This window comes from Lagopus leucura, unplaced genomic scaffold (assembly GCF_019238085.1).
Source record: "Lagopus leucura isolate 7727_CA_CO unplaced genomic scaffold, USGS_WTPT01 Super-Scaffold_100015, whole genome shotgun sequence".
NCBI classification, from domain to species: Eukaryota; Metazoa; Chordata; class Aves; order Galliformes; family Phasianidae; genus Lagopus; species Lagopus leucura.
Window position 1 is genome coordinate 14,596,370 of NW_024962269.1, and position 23,875 is coordinate 14,620,244.

The 23,875-nt window shown below is 41.6% G+C and overlaps 1 protein-coding gene across 1 annotated transcript in view; it reads right to left on the reverse strand.

Moving 5' to 3' along the window:
• Positions 1-326: 326 nt before the first annotated feature.
• CERS3 (ceramide synthase 3) overlaps positions 327-23,875 on the reverse strand; it is a 46,772-nt gene continuing 23,223 nt past the window's right edge. The window contains exons 7-12 of the mRNA XM_042876084.1: positions 23,527-23,577; positions 22,166-22,258; positions 21,818-21,946; positions 20,160-20,266; positions 18,622-18,778; positions 327-1,222 (exon numbers count right to left, since the gene is read on the reverse strand). Of these exons, the coding sequence (XP_042732018.1) occupies positions 1,091-1,222; positions 18,622-18,778; positions 20,160-20,266; positions 21,818-21,946; positions 22,166-22,258; positions 23,527-23,577 (669 nt within the window). The 3' untranslated portion in view covers positions 327-1,090. The remainder of the gene's footprint in view (positions 1,223-18,621; positions 18,779-20,159; positions 20,267-21,817; positions 21,947-22,165; positions 22,259-23,526; positions 23,578-23,875) is intronic.

Consider the following 23,875-nt stretch of genomic DNA (forward strand, 5'->3'; position numbering starts at 1 on the left):
GCCACCTGCATCCACGCTTGGCTCCAGCTGATGCAATTCACTATTTTCCAAAAGGGCAGAGATGGACAGATTCTGAAATCAGATGAATACACTGCACTGATGATGTGACATTCCTCGCTCGGCCCACACTCTCCCAGTGACCAGATACATGCAGTGAATGCACAGCAGCCACAAAACAGATTTGCTCCAAGGCAGTCATCCGACGTCACTGTGAGACAAACTAACACAAAACAGGACAGAATAATCCTTAATCTTCTGGGCTGTAGATGTGTTGAGATCTCGGGTGTTCAGCCATGCTGCGAGCAAATAAGAAGTACAAAAGAACGTGTGAGAAGAACCAATTTTCATTCACTGCACCTTCTGTTCTAACATTCAGGATGGCTGTGATGAAAGACATTTATGAAACCTGGAGCTCGGGGGAGAACTGCTGTGTGATTTTCTTCACTGGTACGTTTCAAAACATCTCTTCATACAGTATTTGAACTACATACAGCAGGCTCTAGAGATAAACCACGCTTCTACAGTAAAGCAAAATCTCTGGAAGCAAATTGCTTGAATTCCTCCACATTAGCTTCCATCAAGAACAAAACAAGATCAAACTCGTAAAAAATAGCCATGTTAATGAGATTTTAAACTGAAAAGTAAAGATACAATGTTAGCCAACCTACACCGCTGTCATTTTTCCCCGCATCGAGTAACTCTGTCTCCTGATGCAGTTCACACTAGGTACCTCCCATGAAGCACCTATGAATGAAACTGCTTGATGAAATTGACGATCAGACTGAAAAACAGTTAAAATCAATGGGACACTAAACGATCTGACACTTCCACCTCGTAGAGCACTGTGAGAGTGGAGCAGTCTGTGTCCAAGCACCTTTCCAAATGCTAAGCAATGATTCAGAAAGTGGGTCATTAACACATTTTGTCATCTTATGCAATTTTCCCCTCCCCGTTTACTGGGCTTTTTTCCAGGTCCAGTAGCCAACAATAAATCAATCAGTGTCTCCTAAGCGTGTTGACTTAGGTTTTATCCCATAAGTTGGGTTAAAAACAGAGTAGCAATCGCTGCAGGAGGTGAGGCACGAGGGGGCTAGTGGTGACTGCTGGTAAGGAGATGTTTGCCTGAGCCACAGCCATTCTTATTGCCGTTCTTTGTGGACTCCTCTTCATTATCCGTTACAGAATCTTCTTCCTCTTCATCACTCCGGTCATCTTTCAAGTCCTATGGAGAAGAAAGCACCATGAGCACATTCTGTACTTGCAGTATTTACTGTCAGATAAGTTGCCAGATTGCTATTAGTGCAATCAAAAGGCCTGTGTGTGCCACACAAGCAAGTTACTTTTTACAATGTGAACTGTGTGTCTGGACCTTTACGAAGACTTTGCAAAAGCAGTCAGTTAGCTTCATTAGTCAGGAGCTCCCATTTGTAATTGCAAGATGAAGAGATGGTGCAGAGGAGTTTCAGAAAATGGAACGTTCTGCCTCCTTGAAAATTTCCCTCATCCTCTGAAGACAAAACTCCTCAATTTCTTCAGAAAATAATGTGTGAGAGGAAACAAATGAAAGGGATTTCTCAATACGAGCCTAGCAAAATTGGCCCCCCAGGCCACCTCCCAAGAAGATGGATGTGATGCTGGAGGACAGGCCAGCTAACACCAATTTAATCTCACAGAACCTAAAGTTCCTCAGACAAAATTACCTCTGTGGGCCTGGCCCAGCCATTTGACCTCTTCCTGCTTGTTTTTGCTTTCCCTTGTAAAGCATTACTAGTAATCCCTGGGTGCTGTGGGATTAATTAACGATCATGAAGTGTGGGAAAGATGAAAAGAGTATTGTATAAAAGCTAAACATGATGAATGGTCTCACTCAGACACAGTAGTTCAGAGGCTGCCTGCTTCTGACAGGTGTAAACTAAACAGTGACTGGCTGTGCCAGCATCTCCTGGTATTAACGTCACTCAGAGAGACTTACTGACCCTAAAATGCTGTATATATCATACCAGTGTTTGTAAAGGGAAAGCCATGTCTCTACACAGCTTTGGGTACACCTATACATCTTTGACATATCATCCTGCTAAGGGAATTGCCAGGGAGGAGGGGATGGTTGTTTCGTTAGCAGGGATGAAAGGGGGGCCAGAGGCAGCCTGTCCTTGAGCAAAGTAATTCTGTGCAATTTGCATGGTACATAACATATCCCACTCCTCTCTTTTATTTCTCATTTTCTACTATATCGTAAGACCTTACAATACATTCAGGACTTTGGTCCAAACAATCAAGGCTTTGGCATTTAAAACAAACTCCCTGAAACAAGCTCACAAGAGCACTGCCTGCCTCACGGAAGGAGTGATAACTGCTCTGCTGCCTCCAGGTAAAGATGCTCTAAGTCAAATAAATGCTTCCCTCTGTCCACGTGGGTGACCAAGAGCAGGAACAAAGCAGGCACTTATGAAATCTCCCCTAACTCCCACAGTTTCCTATGTTTAGCAGCCACCACCAGTGGCTTCCTTCTGTGACTTGACTCACATCTCTTAGATTCAGTGCAGCGTTTGAACACACACAACACTCCAGGAGAAAAAAGACACACACAGAATGCACTGCTCCTTTTGCTGGCTTTGAGTTTAGCAGCTGATAGACTCACACAAAGCCCTCTAGTTCTTGAACTGGAAGAGATGGGTAATCACAGTCTTCCCCTCCCCAGCATCTCACAATTTAATAGATGACTTCTCATTTAAAGTCAGGAGTTTCCTGTAGCTGAGGATCAGACCCTAACCGCTCACACTGCAGCTCACACTCTAAGCATGAACACCAGGGTATCCAGCATGTTCATGGAAATTCCAAACTCTAACAGCCAGCTATTGGTGGTGCCAATATTCACATACTGAGGACTGCAGGTCCTGTGGTGCCTTTTTTTCACACACAGGTATTCAGCCTGCAGTGCTGTCTGGTGAAGGATGATCCAAGGCTTTTCTTCATCACAGAGGAAGCTGCCTCTAGAGCCACGTGCTGGATGTGCCAGGTACATCAGCTCTTACACAGGCAATCTGCAGGCTGCCTGTACAGCTACACTGCAGACCACTCCTCTCTGGACAGATTTATTTTCCTTGCCATCCATCCGGATCTCAACCTCACACAGGCTCAGACTGCATGCTCTTCCTGCTCCTGGAGCGGTGAGAAAAGAGAAAGCAGTGCTGCCCTTCTATCTGCTCCCTGAATGAACCAGCAGCTTCACTTAGCCTGCTGGTCTGGAGGTCTTTCTTAAGCACCAAATTCATACAGAAAAAATAAATGACAGCTCAGTAATAACTCACCCCATTGCAATCTCATAACCCTTCATATATTACATTTCTAGTAAAACATATAGGACTAGAAAGAAAACTAAAGCTCCAACTGTCTCATCAGAAACCATAAACCTCCTGGAGCTTTTCTTTTTCCTTTTCCATAACAGCATACAAAGGGTATCAAAACAAACAAATCTTATTGTAAGTACTGTAAAATAAACTTGGCATGCCATCAGTTAGAGAAAAGGAAAGACAGCCTTTCTCACACAAACAATTTATGAGGTTCTGCCTCTTTCAGATCACCTCTGTTACTCCTGCTGGTTATGTGTTTTGTATTTACAGTTAAAGACAAATGCCTGGGGTGGGGGAAGTTACTTTTTTGCCATCAGAAACATTTCAGTAAAAAGTGCAAAGCAAAGCAAAGCACACAGCAATGCAGCATCTGCTGGACTCCCTGCAAGTATTCTCATCTCCTTGAGCATTCTCCAGCTGCAGCAGAAAACACACAGGATGACAAGGGGAGGAGTGCTTTTGTGCTCAGTGCAAGTGGACTTGGAGTCCATAATGTTCTTGAAATCATAGCTCATTTGGAGCACCTTGCTGTGGCCCGCAGAAGTTGATGGAACTCAAGAATGTGCTTAACTGGCAATCTGCTTTACCTTGAGTGGTAGCTGATATGACACTGACTCCTGTCTTCTATAGGAATGACCTGGTATTTCCAGCATGGGAGTGGAAGCTCAGGTAGGATTTACTTTCCAGGTTTAATACTGTCAGCGTGGTTGCTATCATAAAAGGCACAATGTGTAATAATTAAAAACATGTAAACATCACCATCCAGCACACTGGAAATCCTTGCATTTGAGACGATCTCTTATTTTGAAGAAGCAGGAATTGAATTTCTTTGTCGTCTGAGACAATCATTATGGAGCAAGTTTGTTTTTATCAGGGCAAGAGTTCTGAATCCTAATACGGATCGAGAATAAATGCTTCTAAATAGAATCTACGTTTTGTTTCCTTCAGTCACAACCCTGCTTCTTCACCTGGCCCCTCTGAAACCTGCTTTGGAAGAGTCTGGCTGTTTTTGTTTAGCTTGTTTAAGCAAGGGGAATGCAACAGAAGTCATGGCAGAGCAGAACTTGACATTTCTGTAGTTTCATCTGCAACTGCAAAACCAAATAAACCTGACGTTGCAAACTGTGTAGCATAGCATTATAAGCATATTAAGACACCAAAAATAAAGTTTGTGCCCTGACCTTCTAAGAACAAAGAAATATGTAGCATTTCTAGGATTGGGCCTTGCTTTAATACTACGATGTTTTCTCTGACATTCTCACATCGTAAGTTAGCGCTGTGTTTTCCAGCACAACACTGTGCTGCCTGTCCCTGAGCAACAACAGATGAATATATTACCAGAAACACAAGAACTGGAAAACTGTAAATGCAACTGAAGCCATCAGTAATACTCAGTGCTTTGGTTTAATGGCACCAGCTGAATTTATTACACTTTAAGTGGTTTGAGGTAACAAACAAAATGGATGTGCATATTTTATGTTCTGGATGACTAACCAATTTAATCTTTCTAAACGGATGAATGGTTTCAAGGTTTATGAGAAGCAACACTAATGCTATAAAGTCTGCAAGAGAGCCATTTGTAGTGAAGCCAAAGCTGCAAACTTCTATAATCTTTTTCCTTTTGTTTAACCCTTCCACCTGCTGCTCAGTCTGCCTCTTTTAGTTAAATGAACCGTACGTGCTAAGGTAGTTTTGGCTTCTTGCATTTCACTTCTGCTACAATGTGCATCATTCAAGCCATTAGCACTGCATCTTACTACACAAACAGGAACAGATCTTCTATGAGGATTCACCAAGGAAAAAGGCTTGAAATCAAGCTAGAGGTAAACTTAAAAGGCTACTTGCCAGCCTCTTGTAGGCAGAACAGCATTGGTCGAATCTCAATCTAAGCTAACTTTGCAAGAGTGTCTCTCAATAAAGCATTCAGAAATCACTTCCCTCTGACAAGCTTTGGTGCTGATCTCTTTCTACTACAGCTGCTAAGAATGCCAGGAGAAAGACACAGCAGTGCTGGAAGGCAGACAGCATTGCAGCTTCGTGCTCCCACGTGCTGCTGCTAACATCTGGTCCTGAAGCTCACTGGGCAGACACCATCCTTCTCTCCTGCTCTGCCTCACTGAGGCATCCAGCACCTCCATCCACGGGCATGATGAGATACGCAGCCATGGCTTTAGATCTGCTACTCAGTAGTTAAAGTGAAAAGTGTTAAGAGCAGAGGGAAAAAAAACGTGCCAAACAGTATAAAAAAAAAAAAACAGGCAAAAAAATATTGTAGCTACATGGATTGATCCTACAAACAGTGAGGAAGGCTTAGCAACATGCCTTCTACATTCTCAGAAGGGGACGGGGCACTTAGTAGCAAATGCACTGTTAGCTCCATGCGGGGTAGTACAGCCCATCAAGTGGAGATCTCAACGTGTCAGCAGTTCCTAAAAGGACACACTCCAGAACAGACAGACCCACTGAAGCATCACGGAGAAGAATCTGGTAACCTTGCATGCTTTTGCAGCACATTCAGATCCAAGCAGAGGAGGTTTCTGCAAGGAAGTTCAGCTACTACATTTTTTTCATCCAGCTTTCAACCTGGCCTCTCCCTGACAAAGGCACATACTTTTTGGAGGCATTTGCAATAGCTTAATTTGGCACCATGAAGGCAAAGTCTCTGCTTTACAAATTCATGGTGCAGGCTTGGAAGTATCATGGGGGGAATGTTTGTTCGCCTCCTTGTTCATCTGAACAGAAGAGAAGGACGATAAGAAGGCTTGCTGTGCCATACATCACACACCACTGGGCAGGGACATGCCTTCAGCCTGAACTGGCTACAGCTAAAGCCATCAGGAATCCCTCAGTAACTTCTGACAAACTCTGTGAACGACATCAATCTCAGCACTGTAATACCTGCCACCAAAAGTCCACTCAGAGTGAAAACCCCTGCAGTACATGTGTACCTGGACAGAAACATTATTGAAAATACTAATAAATAAATAACTGGCAGTGACTAAATCCTGAGCCTTTTACTCAATCATTTGCTTCTTGATGCAGAACTTGGCATGGAGGAACCCTGCCAGGTACATTGGTGTCCTCATTTTTTTCTGATTGTGTTAAAAAAAAAAAAGAGACATGCAGTGACTCTAGAAACCCTCTGACTCCCATTAACACCTAAAACAGTCATAATCCACGAGCAGTTACACTATTACGAGTGGTATTTCTTAGTACAATTGGCAGACTTAAATCCTAGATTTCTATACCTTCAAAATGCCACAACGTTTCAACGTGTCCAGTAAATCTTGATTACAGCTTTTATTCCTAACGTTATCAGCACGTTCCAATGTTCAATGGCTCCACAGAAGATCCCGTATGCGAGTAGCACGTAAATCACAACACAAATGCCAGCTTCTCCCCTACAGCTCCACCCAGCAGCCAGATCTCCCCAGGCCAACATACTGTGCAGAGGCAGAGACCGCCATGAGGTCCAACAGCTGCCTTGCCCTGAGCTCATCCACACTGCTGTAACTGCGCCTGTTTGAGGGCACCACTTTTTCACTCCGCCAGCACAACCCCAGCTGCCATCCATCCCTTCTGCAGCTAACAGACCTCACCCTGTAATGCAGGCTGCCAGTCAGCTCGCTGCAAATCGACCTTAAGAACAGCCCTGTACCTGAGATCAGTTGGATCGTATCCTTACACAGGCATATGCTAATGTGATTAAATGCTAATGTGATTAACGCGTGCCAGGACGGACATCTTTCCTCCTTTTTATTGTTAAAATACAGATCACAGCAGACGGTTCTGATAAGCACCAAGCCCACAAGCAGCCCATTGGATCTCGTAAAAAGCAGGAAGGGTCTCTCACAGAGGTGGTAGGGCTGCAGGAAATACATTTGGGCCTCTCAGGTTAAGGTAATTTACTTCCACGCAGCTGACTGGATTTCTTCAGCCAGGTACTGCCATACAAAAAGCAATTCACAGCTGACCCTGGGATCACGGTGTTCTCTGATTCAGTAAAATTTAGATTTGTGAATTTCCAAATATTTATTTTTCTCCTTCAGTCAGTATTTCCCAATTCTCAAATGTATGCTTTGTTAAAATCAGGGTGCCCTAATTCTCATACTTCAGGAATGGTTTCATTTAAACATCTACAGCCACACTGCCTACATCTTGACTTTTCAACGTAACCACAATAAATTCCACAGCACCTGCACACACGGGAGCAGCCTGCACTACGGAGATGAAAGCCATCAGCAAGGTCAGCAACCACTGGCTCAAATCAAAGAGATAATAAACAAGAGAGATAATAAAAAGTGAGTCCAAATAGATAGAAGGGAGCTACTTTCCTAACAAATAATACCATAAAGTTGATGAATCTCTGAGATCAACACATTTAATTTGACTTCAGCTGACATGACTTAATAAGCCTTTACTTTCCTGTGGAGTCTAAGCAATATATATTTGGATTCATGCAAACTGCTCTAAATTTCCAGCCTGGAAGACTTTCTTGGCAAATATATTTCCCTTTTCAGCTTATACACACCAGGCAACATAAATAATGCTGATCTTCAGGGGCACTGTTGGACTCTGCTTTCTGCAGTTAGGTGATGAAGATGCAGAGCCTCTAGATTAATTGCAGTGGACATCTCACAGGCCAAACTCATCTTACTGAATCTCTCTCTTTTTTGGAACTCTCACTCCCCAGGTTTTCCACTTTGAGTTTTCAGAAGGAACTCAAAGACGTGTGAAAAACAAATGAAACATTGCATTAATTTCACACGTACTGAAGAAAGCAGCCTCATAAAACAACACATTACTGTTAGAGAACATGCCCAGGATTTTGATGGAAGGAGTAAATTTAACTCAAAAAGTGTCACTTGCCTTGTCACTCAGCAAAGCACACCTGTGACTGGAGCTGTAACACCTCAGCTGATCAGAAGACACAAATCATTGCTTACAGTTAATCAGGTACTCTGTGGTTTCAATGAAGTCTGCTGGCTGTGTTACTGAAATCCACTAACTAAACCTTGCACTCAAGTGCATGCGACTTTACGATAATGTCAAAAGCCCAGGAGGTACTGAATGAGTCATAATGTCCCACTGCTTTTTGAATTATTCCAATTTTAAATCCACAGTTGGCAAAGAAACAAAGAACAATATAATAGGCATTTGATGCCGTTCTGTATAGTGAACTTCTTTTTACCCTAGCACAGAATTTGTATTAAGCCAAGGAGTTCAGCGTTCTGAACCTTTATCAGAACATGCACTTTTATTCCTTGCAAATGTTTCTTTGGCTACAGGACAGATGATCAGACACTCACACTGTTCTCACTTAGAGGTGTGATGCTGCACTTAGGATGAATGCTTTGAAACAACACAGCTGCTGAAAAGCATTCTTACAGAGCCTCACAGCACTACGAAGCTAACCTGAAACTATGAAGAATACTCCTCTCTCCTATCCAATGTGTCCATCAGGAGCTCATTTCTTTTTGCTGTGAGGAGGTGTTCCAGTCCTTGTCTGATGTACCTCAACGTTGGCCCCACACTTAAAAATTACTAATCTGATTTTCAAGTCACATACCTGATACAAAATGTCTTTTGCATTCACAGCAGCATGCATGATAGATAAAATCATTGCAGTACAATATTTCTAAGCACTCTAACATTAAGTATGGATGCACAATTCTTCAAGCAGTACCTAATGAATAAAGCTCCTTACATACCATTAGAAGTCCTGAGATTTGTGTTTTTAAGTCACCAGGAGAAGGGCTTATTTCACAGGTGTTCAGCATCCTGACTGTTGGGTATTGCTCAGTGCACCATCCAGGACCACCCTGGTACCAACAAAAAGGGAAACAGATCTCTCCAGAGGAAGACCAGCTCCACCATCTTGCTGCCTGCAACACTGGACACAGTGAATTGCACCCTCTTTTCCTCCACGTTTACAGTTGGACCCTTTAACTTAAGCAAGCATAGCTTTTACATGGTCAAAATTAGGCAGGACAAATCCCACCCTCGTGTGCTTCAGATCCTCCTGCATCACCCCCTGATGAGAGCGGTACACTGACCAGGTTTGTTGGTGTATTTTCTGATGATCTGAATTCAGCTGCATGCTGTGCCTGGTCAAAAGTCATTAGTTGTTCAGGAGTCAAGACTGCTCCTTTTAAGATTCCCTGCCTTCTTTGCTACAAGGATTCTTAAGGATTATGGAGCACTTGCAGATCTACCTAGGGAAACGTTTACTTTAAATCCAAGATACGGCAATTTTATTTCTGAATTGATATTAATCTATCATTAACTTGCTTTATTTCAAGTGTACTTATAAAAATAAAAATTGATTCAGCAGATTGCAGTACTATACACCCCTCTGAGAAAGTCTGAGAATTATTCATCTAATAAGAAAGTCTCAATTCAAACCTCCCCAACATATATTAAAAATAGCAAATGAAAGCATGAAAATCTCTGTAGAAGACCTAGGATTTGTTCTGTGAATTGATTTTTGGCAACTGGAAAAATAAATACATATGCACGCTATTATATATATAGTTTTAATATAGGAGCACTTATATAAAACTAGCAACAAATGGAAATTTCATGAATATTCTCTAAAATTAAAAGATATGAGCAGTTAATAAGAGATGCCAGAAAAGCTGACAGCAAATGCCCTTCTGTGAATGCTAAGGCAAATCCGTGAATTATAAAGCAGAAGTTTCACTGTTTGTCATTTATCTGAATTAGAAGCCTTCACATGAAGAAAAAAAGGAGTGCCATTTAAGACACAGATTTACTACAAGTAGAGCTGTCTCGTGTCAGACAGACATGCAGAGAGGGCTGGTGGTGGTTGTTCAGCCAGATCCATTGCTGGTAAAAACTTACACAATCCCACAGACTTCAAGTAGAGCTGCTCATTTATACCAGCTGAGAACCTGGCCCTGTCTCAACACTGCAGACCTCTGTGCTTCTGCTGAGCTGGCCAGGGCAAGAAGCCTTGCTTTCAGCATTACATACAGTTTCGATTTTCTTAGAGGCAGTGGTCATCTGCATCTCCTACTGAAGTAAAACTCAGAGATTTGGAAACAATAAACTAGCTAAAAGATTTTTACACAGCTCATTAGGTACCAGCACAGCCTTGTTCATGGCACAGCTGATAGAAACATAGGCAGCATCCACACACCTGATTTGTTGAGATATGGCCAGAGGACCAAGTCTGCTCCTGCAGAGCCTTATTATGTGTGCACAGTGGAAGAGTACTCTGTCCTAACACTCCCGTCCCAATGTAGGTTTACAAGCCCATCAACTGTAATCAAATGCTTGGAAATTCTTTTCCTCAGTTTCTCATTACTTCATTCCTCCATAATGGTGTTAACAGTCCTTAACGTGCATTTTCTACACTTCATTTTTATGTAATATACAAATGAAAGGTGGTGTGGAATAAGAGGCATTCTAAACAGGGCCAGCCTAAAGAAAAATAAAATCCAAAGAACATGGTTGCTGTTTTGGAGTGCAAGTCGCACATTTCGGTCTAGAGTACAACAAGCCTCCCTGGAAGTCACTGTTCAGCTGCTGATCCAGTTTCATAACCTGGAGTCAAAAGCAGAAACTTAACCAGCAATCTGCCTCCTAACTGACAGAGCCAAGGGAAGGCCAAGGGAGCAGCTGGTGCTCTTGGACCAGCTCGTGACAGCTGTGAAGTGAAGAACCAGTGGGTTTTCCTCTTTCACTCCCTGCCAGCTTGCTTACTTTGACAACAAATGTTACTGAGTTCAGTCTTGATTTCAGTTCTCCAGCAAAGATAGGAGTCCAGAGCTCCCCTTTTTGCCTACCATCAGGAATACCAGCCAGCAAACATCCTACTCCTTTTGCTTTCTCCTGCCTGCCTCTCAGTCCTCCTCCCCAGAGGAATTTGGCAGCATCAAATGAGACGTGTAGCCAGGCTTTGGGCTTAACTGGAATGCAGTAACAGAATGGGAAATACACAGATGAAAGAAAGTCATAACAGGAAGCCATTTCCCTGTTCAAGTGCTTGAGCCTTCATGCTGCTGACCTGGCTGGCTAGCTCCCATCTCCAGGCTGTTAAAAAACCTCACATCTCAGAAGCAGTAATTTGAATCAACTGGGAAGATTCCCAGATAGACTGACCTTCATCTGAGGGAAAGCTTCCATTTGTCCTGCTTAGATCCCCTCATAAGCCATCCTCATAGGAAAAACTGCTATAAACATTTATCCATAGAGAACCATCCATAGAGAACCAAGAAATTCAACTTCTCCACAATCCATTTTCCTTTACAAGGGGGGGAAAGGCAGCTCCTATTAATCCAGTTCCATCTGACTCGAGTCTATGCTAACCTTCACTAGGAGGACTCAAACTCTGACACCCAACAGGTACCAGCCCTTCCCAGTCTAGAAGGTAACCACAAAACCTCCCTGTAAGCTTTTCAGCAGCTTCTCAACCCCAAGCTGTCCATGAAATTGCAATTTACAAGATTATCATTATCCTCTCCAGTAAGTTACTGCTTTTAGGAGAACTGCTTGGAATAAGGCAAGAACATCTCTCTGGTCTGCTCTGTGAACACTCTGGCTGCCACAGGCATGGTATGGGCTTAACAAAGCTCAGACAAAAAGGAACCAGAACAGAACTTGAGCGCCTATAGTTAAGGGAACTACACCCTGCTCCCTGATAAACTCCTGTAGAATCACATTTTACTGAAATGAATGACTTCTTCCTGTGTTAATTCCCATTAAATTTCATTTTATATATGTATATATATATATATATATATTAAAAATGAGATGATGCCCTGAAAACAGTTTTCCACTGCTAAAAAAAAAAAACAAACAAAGCCACACAATCTGACTTCTTAGAACTGGGTCAAGCACAGTGCATGCCAAAACTCAATATACATTTCATTTCATACTTCATTTTCACATCCCAGTAATTGCACAGTGCACAAAAGGCTGCATACGATTAGGGTCACACTGTGACCTTTTGCAGATGAAGTTAGAAGTTGTGGTTTATGAGCTGGGAGCAGTCAGGCTGAGTTCACCCTCGGTGCCTCCCCTGCGCACCAAAGAGCACACAGCTCAAGCACATGAACGCTGGTTCCAATTTTATTTGCCACGAAAGAGATTTAAAATGTAACCTCTTCAAAGGCCATTCTACTTTCATGTTACATAGGGCTCTCTTCCCCCCATGGTTTTAAAAATAAGATTTCTGTTTAGGATGAAATATCACAGGTTATTGCACAGCTCTACAAGGTCTGTGCTGCCGCAGCTGTCAGAGCAGCGCAGTGCTGGTGGCTAACAAAGGCAAACCCACAGATCTCAACCACTGCGGATCCATGGTCTAACTGTGAAGGATACAGACCTGATTCCAAAGGTAACTAAGGAAAACAAAGCAAGTGCCATTTGGTGCTTAAAGTTGTTATACAGAAGTCTCAGCTTCCATGGAAAAATGTTTAAGGTCCTGCAAACAAAAGAACTGGAAAAATCATTGCTTTAAGTACATGTGCTGAGGGCCTATGTGTAATGAACATGAAAGCTATCACCTGAATTCAGAACTCAAATTTCATGCCGTCAGGTCCCACACGGTTACAAAATGTATTTAAGATTCAAGTGAATTATTAAAAATAGAAGTTCTACTTGATCAAACACACAAACAGAGGAATAAACAATAAGAGACTCCTGGACAGGGCCCAGGGCAGGAAAGTTCTGCAGCAGCTGAGGTGAGGCTGAACAGCCTCAGCCTAAATGCAGTCATGTGGCCTCTGGGAACTGTAGAACTGAATTTGAAAACAAAGGGTTACAGCAAGTCTCTAAAGAGGTAAATTCACAACAAATAAGGCCAAATGCAACACAGGGCAGCACACGTGCAGGTGTAAAGAAGCATTACTCTTCAATATAGGCAGTGGGGCATGTTTTACATGAGCAGTTACGTCTGCATCCCAAGGGATTCTCAGGCCTTGTCTGTGTATTACAATTAAAACACATGAAGTATTTGAGTCCATGGACACCCTTTTAGGAATACAGCATTACTGGTATACATCATTTTGATGCAGAAAAGGAGTCCTGATTTCAGGAATCATGGCAAGGGCTGTGCTGGCACCCCGCTATCAGTGCATGAGAAAGAAGGAAAGAAAGTTAACTTGAACTGGCAGAATTATCTCAGTACAAGAACAGCCTTCAGACAGCACAAGATGCCAAAGTTAAAGAACGAGTGCTGGCAGCGGCAGCAGAACCACAACAAGTATTTCACAGCTCTTATGACAGCCCCAAAATAGTATTTTCTTATCATTTTCAGCTATCTTAGACTGCCATGCACCATTCTTCAAACATTAACACTCACCGTTCCCTTGGGAAGTTGGACTGAGTAAGAAATGAATACACCATGGACAAGAATATGTCCAACCAAAAAGCCTTAAAAACCCTTTTTAATGATTGCAAAACAAAGGAATACCGAAGTTTTTCTTTGAGCAAGCAACAAGTCCATAAAAACCTGGTCTACAGCAGTGCAGGATCTCATGGGTCTTTTCTTCTTTAGAAAGAAGAACAAACCAAAGCTGAATTATTAAGAAGCTCTTTGCCTTTATTTAGGACAGTCTAACAACAACGAAAGAGTAAGAAAATACCTTGCTGGTAACACTGCAGTCTGTAAAAAGCCTACTGTTACCTTTTGCCATTGATGGACTTTGCATCAGCCCCGAAGCATCTGAGTCATGCAGACATCATGCCCACTTCCTACAACTTACACATATTTTCAAGATTTAAAACACCGTAGTCTCAAAACCTTAAACTCAATTTGTAATGGTTTTAACATATATTTTACGTCTTAATTTGCCATAATAATGTGGCTATAAGCTGCTGTCACTCGCTCCCTTTTTCTGACCTTGGAAATAAAACGTTTAATCTCCATGGGATTTTCCTGGCGAGATATTTTAAATCAGTGCACATGTACATACTTCTCTATATGTTTTTTCAATTTTCCTAAAATATTCTCATATGTGCAGACATGATGACTAGACATGTTTCAGTGGTTCTTGAAACCTGATACAAGTGGGTAATTTAACCATGTAATTGAACAATATTACAGAAACACACAGAGTTTCCTAGCAACAAAAGGCCTTGGACACCAAGATGGCAGCCAGCATTGCGATTGCCTGACCTAACTTGAAATGAAGCCACACTGAAAAACGGCCTTCTTTCTCCCACTGCAGAACTGATCTAAGATAAATGGCTGCAGGTCTTACCTCGAAGGGCTTTCGTGCCTATGTCTCACTTATAAATGGGCTCATAAAATGTTCTACCATAACATGAACCCAAACGTCCTTAAACGTATTATTGTTACTTTTTTTGTTGTTTTCCAGTGTAAGAACAACCTTTGATTTGAAAAATTCAATACTCATGTTCCCTCAGGTTTAACTCCATAGAAACAAAGAGCTTCCTAACACAAAGTCGCTGAGCACAGCTTAGTTTGCCACCATGGATTTCCCATTTGCTAGGGCATTCCTGGGCAATGAGGTTCAGAGCAGTGCTGCTCCGCACCACCAGCTCAGCTGCTGCTGACTGCCGTGCCTGAGTCAGCAGGACACACAGGGGCAGAACCCTGCACCCATCTTTCCCTTTTTCTCACGTTCATTCATCTCTGGCTGCGGTGTTTACAAGGAGGAACATCGCAGGACTTCTAGCCAAGTTCTTCTGTGTGAAGCAAGTCAGCTGAGTAGTTATCCCAGAGAGAGGGAGATTGTCCCCTTTACTAGGGCAGAGGAGGTGGCAGCTGAGATTAAGAGCTTCTGTCAATCCAGATTCAAATCTGACCCAGGCAGGTCCTCTAACCTGTGCTTTGACAGCAGACAACAGCACCGTCCATTCAAAGCAAATGCATTGCAGCCTGCTGACTTTCAGACAGGCTGCTGATGTGGGCCAGGATGCCACCAGGAGACACCTGCCCCTTGGAAGGATGCCAGGCCATGTAAATGCTGCACTGCAGTGCTGGTCACTGCTGAGCGTGTGAACGAGGGACGGCTCAAAGCATGGAGGACACTGATAAAATCCTGACTCCCTTGGTGTGCTCTGAGCTTCTTTGAGGCTCCCACAGCTATACATCAGTCCCTATCCCCACTTACAACATGACTTCATTTTTCCACCTAAAGTAGCTAACTTGCTTCGTGAAAAACATTAAGAATTGCCTATCTTCTGAATGGGCTCAGAAGTCTTGGGCAGAGAAACAAAACCCTCCTAACACAAGTATAATGGTTTGCTGCTATTTCACTAAAATAGCAACAGCTATTTGCGTGGAGTATGTCTGTGACAAATGCGTTGGTATAAAAATGCAGCCTTACAAACACCATTCTTTTCCAAGTTGTCTTTACAGTTTTGGAGGCACTGCCTGCTTTCACAGCCAAGTTTGCCACCGCTATGGAAAACAGGCTGCACATGCAAGCCAGCTGAAGTCATGCAGACTGAAAAGGGCTAGGCCTGCTGCTGCTGCCACTGTAAAAATGTTATTTGGAAACCATCTTCTCAGAGAGCTGTATAAGGAATGAAAAATCCATGGTAGAAATGCTGGCTTGGTGCTTTTCCATTTTTTTGCAATGACTAATACAAAAACTGTCTTCTCTCAAAATAAAGCATTTCTGCCCCTTACAAAGGCATATAAGCACGCAGGGCAGGATGGCCTTATATAGGCTGCTCTAGTAATGTCTTCTTAACCATGGTATCCAAACACTTTTTGCAGTGCACTCACAAAACCTCAATCAGCATGGATGAAATACTATGCCAAAGCCCTTCTCTTCCTCAGCTGCAAAGCAGAGTAAGCTCTCCTGTTTTTATTACAAGAGCTGTGTGAGAAGGCTCACCCTTATTTCAGGCTCAGCATACAAAGAACGCTGTATATGGAACACAAACCACTTCTAATTTCATGTTATTTCAGGTTATCAATCCACTTACCCCTAAGTCTGACTTCTCAGAAATGCTTTGAAAATGTTACCAAACATCTACAATTTAAGGATTCACATGGAATTTGTTTTCTGTTTCTTTCTGTACTGTTTCAGCCACACTGCTTTCATTAGCAAATTCTCCAGTAGCCTCATGTGCACTTCTTGTGGGACTACCATACCAAGTTACTTTTCACAACCAGTACAAACTTCTCTATTCTGCAGTCAAACTTCCTCAGTTCTAATGGCTAAACATTTCTTATCCTCTTTCCTCTCTACCTTCCTTCTACAGATGTTTATTTCTCAACAAAACTGTGTTCTTAGAGATTATGAGATTGAAGACAGTATTAGAGGCAGACAGGATGTGTTGGTCAATGTGGCTAGTTTTGTCAAATCCTAACAGGTATTTGGACAAAAGTCAGAATGACGTCAAAATTCTGCCAAACTACAGTGAAATATGAAGGACAAACTGCAGCTCAGTGCAGAGACAAGGTCACAGTCAAAAAAGAAATGACAAGTAAAACACTAACACTCCATGAGCCTGACCATAAATAACTACGGAAACAAAATATGTTTTAAAAGCAGAACAAAGCAAGATGTTCCTCGTACAGATTTTTCCTTGATGTTCACTGGTTTGCTCTCTAACAAGGGTAGAGCTTGTAAGTGCCATGTTCTTCTAGGAAAGACAGTGAGTCTCCTTAATATCCAATTATTTGCATAAGACTTGTATGAATCTAGGAATGCCCTCAGATGAGGCTGAGATTGGCCAGTGGGATCAAGCAGAAATCTGACTTGATTGCCTGAGCTTTCTTGAGAAGTCAATTTTAAATAAAGTACAAATAAAAAACAACAAAATCATCCTTCAAAGTATCTAGTCAAGAAACTTCTCATCCAGACTCTTGTCAAAATCATCAAAATTCAGTGGGAGGCAAAACAAAAAGCAGTCCCAGCTACCACCAATTGAGGAATAAAGAACACCATCTGGCATACTGCAAAGCTCAACCACTGGGAACAATCATAATGGATTACCAGGCCTACCTGCACTGAATTGGTCACTGCATTTCATCACTTAGTCAGGCCTCTTCAAAGCAAGACCAAACCTAAAATACCATGATCTACAATTTGCACTTCACAGTTGTGTCTTATAAATAGATCAGCAGAAAAGCTAAAGAAAAAACTCAAAGGACTTCCCCTTTCAAAAAGGCTGTTTAAAACAACTAGTTTTTTTCTAAGGGGTATCTTATCAATTTGGTTGAAATTAATAAACAAATTAAGGGTATGGAAGTACTCAGGCAACAGAATAAGCTTGGACTGAGAATGAAGATATTCAGCTCTTTCTCGTTTCTGGTGATAGCCAGAGTAATTGGCTGTTATTTTAGAATTTCATCCAGTACTATTAAAATCAGCAGCAGTCTTTCCATCAACTTCAAAGAGGCTTGGGTTAGGATGTTATTGAAATGATAGGGTCCGTGCCCGGGCAGCAAAACTGTGTATAATTGCATTTGTGCAGAGTTCACCACTAGTTGTTTCCAGAAAGTAAAATACGGGATAGTTTCAGTTACTAGTGAAATGATGAATAATATGGGTAGAAAGGAATATCCCTATTTGTTTAAGATGCTTCACAACATTAGCTGATTCAGATAAAAGTAGACTTAGCTCAGTAATGTTTTTAGTCGTGATAATCACAAGATTACTCTGGTGAATATGCTGAGGCTTCCTCAGCAAAATTAAGTCTCTTTGAAAAGCCATTTTGAAAATAAAAAACCTTTGAGCTTGATCTATTTGTATGCCATGGCTGAATAGGACTGTGGTTCATTATGTCATAATATAACATTGGATCAGTTTTGTATGGATTTTTAAGCCCAAAAACAGTGTTCAAGTATCACCAAGCTCAGATTTAGAGAAGCCTGAAGCACTTTAACCATGAGTTTTCTGTCGGATATAAAGATCTCAGCACTCACCTTTAATTTTTTTTATTGTTCTTATAAAGTCCAGGGAGAAAAAAAAAATTACTTCCATCTTGAAAACAGGAATTAAAAGAGTTCTACACCATTTTTGGGCTCCAGATTTTGGTAGAGTTCACTTATTTACCATCAGAACAAATCATCAGACACAGGCCAAAAAAAAAACACCAAAAAAACTGTACCTGAAGTTTTCATATTCTGATCTGTGACCTTAAATGTGAACTTGAAAGGCAGAAAGCACATCTGAACATCTCTATACTTAGTAGATCCCTAACAAGAACACTGACATGGAAATTCAGGAAGACAGTAAGAAATGCCAAGTAAATCTACTGAAGGTGTTAATATAAGTTTGATATTTCACACATCTTTCTGTGAGGCAAAACTGCTTACCTTTAAGAAAATGAACCTTTTCAAAATCTTGAAGATCAAGTAACCCCAATATAAATGTAAGCCTTGAAGGGTCAATAGCAGCCCATTGAATAAGAAATATGCTATGACTGGAGTGGTGGAGTAGAATGTAGGTTGATACAACGTGGCACGCAGAATCCTGAAAAAACAAAGGTCACTGTTATGATGCAGGGCTCCTTTTCTATGCTATTTAAAGCAATTTCTACTTTCACATTCCAAACTGATTAACTCTTCCCATGAAAACATTAAAAAGCTCTGCAAAGATGACAGATGAATTAACAAGCTGTGGCTTACCTATATTACGTATCTCTACCTAAATGCAGACTTTTAGAAGATAAGAAACTTGAGTCTTGCATGAAAGTATTCTAAATAGAGATAGAAATATATTTTTTAATCTTGGGCTCTGTGTGGTCTAGATAACATGCAGCACAGAGTTAGACTGTGCCATTTTTCATTCAAATTCTCCCTAATCTGAAATCCACATTCAGAGAAAATCCTGCAGGTTTTGCAACAGGGCTCTTTGTTAATTAACACATGTTTTGTCCATCTTGAGGTTTCAATTCTTCCATATTATGTTGGGCTTTTTGAGTCCTTCTAATCTCGTCACGTTTTGCTTCCAAGCTCAAGAACAAGAAGCTCAGTGAAGCAAAGTGATTGGAGATCACTTGTGCAGTTAATCAAAAAATAACAAGAAAGCAGAAACGCTGATGTCTTTTTAAAAAAGAATACTACAGGAAATTAAAACCTTGTGCTGATCAGTGTTCAGAACTACTAATTTAACCAGCTTGTGTCTCTGAGGGTTTGTCCACATGCAGGGAGGGGTATGAAAGTAATCCAGAGCGAATCAGTGAAACCCTGGATGTGAAACACATTAAGCATTTTTTAAAAGCTAAAGATGTTAAGCATTAAGCACACTAAGCACATGTGTGGATACTCCAAAGCAGATTAAATCATAGAACTCCAAATTCATGTGAGAATTCAGCAAGTTATGATTCACGTGCACTGACTTTGTAAATTCATGGGTTCACCTTAACTTTTGAGTGCTTCCAATGTAGGGGAGTGATGCAACGTACCTCTCAGGAACTAGGAACTGAAAAGAAGGCACTAGAAGAAAAAGTAACTGTACTTATAGGGGACAGACTGTCCTCTGACTTTGCAGCTCCAGCAGGAGGATAGGAATGAAAGACTGTAGCATCTCTTTGTTAAGTAGCTCACCCCCTCAAAGACACAGGACTTCATAGCATTTAACTACTAACTATGAAATGAAGTTAAATAATAGATTTAACCCTTTGAGTTGCATATTTTCAGGTGCCTGATTTTTTTTTTCACTAAACTATATGTATTTTTACTAAAATGCTAAATAAAATTATGGGCACTGAAGTAAACAATAATGAAGAAGCCCAGCTTCTTCTCTTCAAGGTACAACCTACTGCTCTTCTTTACCCATCACAACCACTACTAACCTCTCAATGGAAACAGGGATGAAATAAAAGGTCATGACTATGTTAAATATTGCTTACCAGAAGGGGAACAGGATGATTCTTGTGATGAAGAATGCGATAGAAAAGATGAAAAAAAGCATATTGCAGGTTTTCTCCCAGCGAGCATAATTAAACATTTTGGCTGCCTGAATTGAACACAAAACAAACATATTACAAATATTCCTTGAAATAAGTCCACTTCTGCATTTAATAAACAAGAACTTATCTTTCCCTAAGCAGGAAGGTTTCCTCCCTGTTTGACATACAGAGCAATCAGTTTACTAATACCTAATAAAGCAGCAACAAAACAGATTTCTTGTTTATATTTCTCCTTTAATCTTAAAAGAAAGGATTTGGTATAAAAAGCTGAAGAAACAGTTCTGAGATATGAAAGTAGATGCATCACAAAAACATGAAGTGCTCTTGAAAATAGAAGTTCATCCCTCACTGCTGTACCAGTTTCAAAGCAAAGCTGCTGGCCTTATCTACACACTCAGGAGCAGCAGTGACCCTTTGTACCAGCATTCTGGTGGATGCATTCTGTCTCTTACCCTCCTCTTTGAGGGCTGGAAGTCCTAGCTTCAGTTTCCATTTCACTAGTTAAGATCATAATTTCTGCTTCTCCCCTAGCTGAAACGTGCAACTCCCCATGTTTCACTGAGGAATCACCCTGGGCACTGTCAAGCAAAACAGCTGATCTCAGGAGTGAACACAAGCTCCAAATGCCAAGCCTCAGTCTTAAACACTGCTTGAGAGTCAGACAACTTCAGTTTGCATCTGAGTGCTGTTATTCCAATTGTTGGTTCAACATTCTAAGGGCCTTGCAGTGAACTGAACAACAGTTAAGGATTAGAAGTAACCCAGCAAAAGCCTGCATTTAATTGGGACCAGCCCCAAATGTGTGACCCCACAATTAGTTGCTCCTACACAACTAAAAGCATATTAGGAGCAGAAATGAGTAGTGAGAGACAACAGCCTGCAGGAGTACACAGGCACTACCACCAAAAAGGCTGTGAAACTATGTTCTGAATCCTGGTGTTATAAAACCAGAGTAATGCTGTTGAAGGAATCACAGAGTAAATTTGTCTTTTGAGAAACCCAGCAGCAGGTCTCCATCATTGCAGAACTGTGTGCAGAGAAGTCCTAAAACATTTCTGAACATTGATATTTAGTCAAGAGAAGGAAAAACTTCACTTCTGCCAGTACCTGTGGTATCTCATTCAGAGTCAGCTTGAGTATCTCCAGCCAGAACTGAATGAGGTAGACATAGCCCTTGGGTCAACACAGGGGTGTGAATGCTGACAGAATTAAGACAGCGTGAAAAAGTAGCCAAGCTTTTAGCTGCTAAATTTGCTTGAGAACTGCTATCGTGACAAGCTGTTCACAGGCTAGCCAACTTGGTCTAACTTTAACAATGAAACAAGAATAAGCCAGGGAGGCATTTCCAGTCCTTGTACTGTTTTGCAGAGCTTCTCTTATGCTTTTTTCTCATAATGGATTCTGTAACAGAATATCAGCTTAAATTATCAGGAAGTTTTTTTTTTTTTAATCTTACAATTTATGACTGTAGAACCACGTCTCTGTAGGGATAGGGAGGGAGCATATGAAACTGATGGCAAAGATTGAAACACCACTGAACATAACCTGGGTGATAACAACAAAAAAAGAAAAAAATAATTAAAGAAGGTCATCATTACCTCAAGCCAGAAATCTGCAGTATCATGCACAAACATCACCAGTGTTCCAATACGCAAGTAATTGCCACACCAAGAGCAACTCATCAACCCAATGGCTGCAAAGTGATGAACGACGTGAGCCAAAAAATCCTGTGAAAACAAAAAGTAGAGCCACGTAAGTGCAGCTCCGGAGGGTCTCCCTGTGGATGTGGATACTACATCACGCACACAGAGGGACCCTGACAGCCAGGAGAACAGGGAAGGGTGCAGGTGTGCCAGGGATAGGCTGATGCTGCCCTCATGTGGCTGCACCAAATCCAGTATCAGGACGGTGCTTTTATCAACTTCTTGTTTATCACGACCACTTGCCTTCCTTTTGGTATCAATCCCAAGTGTAAATAAGAGAGACCAGTAGAAACTAATCTCAGCCATGTAGTACCAGTATTGAGATGGCAGCATAGTCTGTAAATAAAAGAGTAATTTTATTAAAAAAAAAAAAAAACACAAAACCAGTTAACTTGGAGAAGAGCAAAAGTGAATGCCAAATTTTTTTTTCCCCTCACTTTTTTTTGTGCTCCTCTGCTGAGTCTTGTCTAAAAAAAAAAAAAAAGAAATTAAACTAAATCCATGTTCTGGGCTTCATTACGAAGAACGTTCTGGGAGCCAAATATTTTAACCTTTACTCAGACCAAACTCCAAGATTCTGTAGTTCCTTCCCAACCCCCAATTTTAGCATGCTTTTTTCTGTGCTTTTGTCAGAGAACTCAATATAGAGTGCTGCTGCATTTAATTACAAACAACTGCAAATAAACAAAGCTCTCCATTTTGGCAAACAAACATTTTAGATATTCACACATCTTTGGGTCTAAAAAGTCATCTATTTACACTAAAATCCTAGCTATCCACATAGGGCACAAGAGAGCTAGGATGCTGAAAGAGCTTGGCTCCTCACTTGGTTAAATGTGTTTCCCAGGTGGCAGGGAGTGAGCTGGTTTATCAGGTCCCACAAGTAAAAGGAGCTGGGAAAACCCAGCTAGGAGGCAGGATTCTTTTTATTTTTGGCCCCTGGCTTGGAGTCAAGTAAGAAGGTGGCAATGTGATGTGCCACAGATTTACCAAAACAGGAAGGGAGCAGCATGCAAGAACCTCTAAAAGGTGGGCAAGGCAGCAGTTTGCTTGAAGCCATCTGTTAGGGGACCATGACTAAAATACTTCTGGAAGAAATCAGAACTTTGTGACACTTGGGGAAAAAAAAAAAAAAAAAGAGTAACAAGCAGAGATTGTCAGAGCAGGGCATCACATTCTGCCAAACCACATCACTGCAGGGCTCCCCTCCACTTGTGCTGCTAAGCAATAGTGCCTAGCAGACACTTGGTAGAGGCTTGGTGCAGCCCTCTGCATACTGCTACTCCACAGTGCCTCAGACTCAAAGCATCATCAGGACTGGTGCAAGCCAAAGGATTCCACACTGAAGCCTCAAACACTGAGGGACTGCTGTAGACAACTGGTAGCCTGGAATGGGCCAGAGGGCTGCAGTGCAGCACAGGCACATCATGGTGAAGTCCTGAAGGAGTCAGCTGGACGTACCAAAAAAGTGGCAGAAGAGTTTGGTGCCACACCTCTCTAGGTGATGCCTGCTGGGAGGGAGAAGCACCTCTGTAGATTACCCCTTCCAATGGGGAAATACCTGGAACACCCTGAGGCCAATGGACCAATGCCAAAAAGCTCACCTGAAATGGATAGCCAACCCACGTCTGCCATATGTCGTACAACCAAGGCTTCTGGGGAAGACAGATGATTCAGACTGATCAGCTGAGCAATAAGTCATCATCTTAACTCAAAATCCTCAATACTTAAGCATTTTCTAATTGGAGCAGGCTAAGAAAGTATATTCTTGATAATTCTTCTCCAGCAATTTCTAAAGAGAGCTTAGATCTCAGGTTTATCATATTAATTTCAGCTTTCTGGCTTCTTTTCAGGACACCTGAGACATTCCAGTTGATCATTTCATCATCCAAAGCAATGGGTGTGTTTTATCTCTGCAATTACTCAAGATGTGTTGCTACAGTTATTACATTT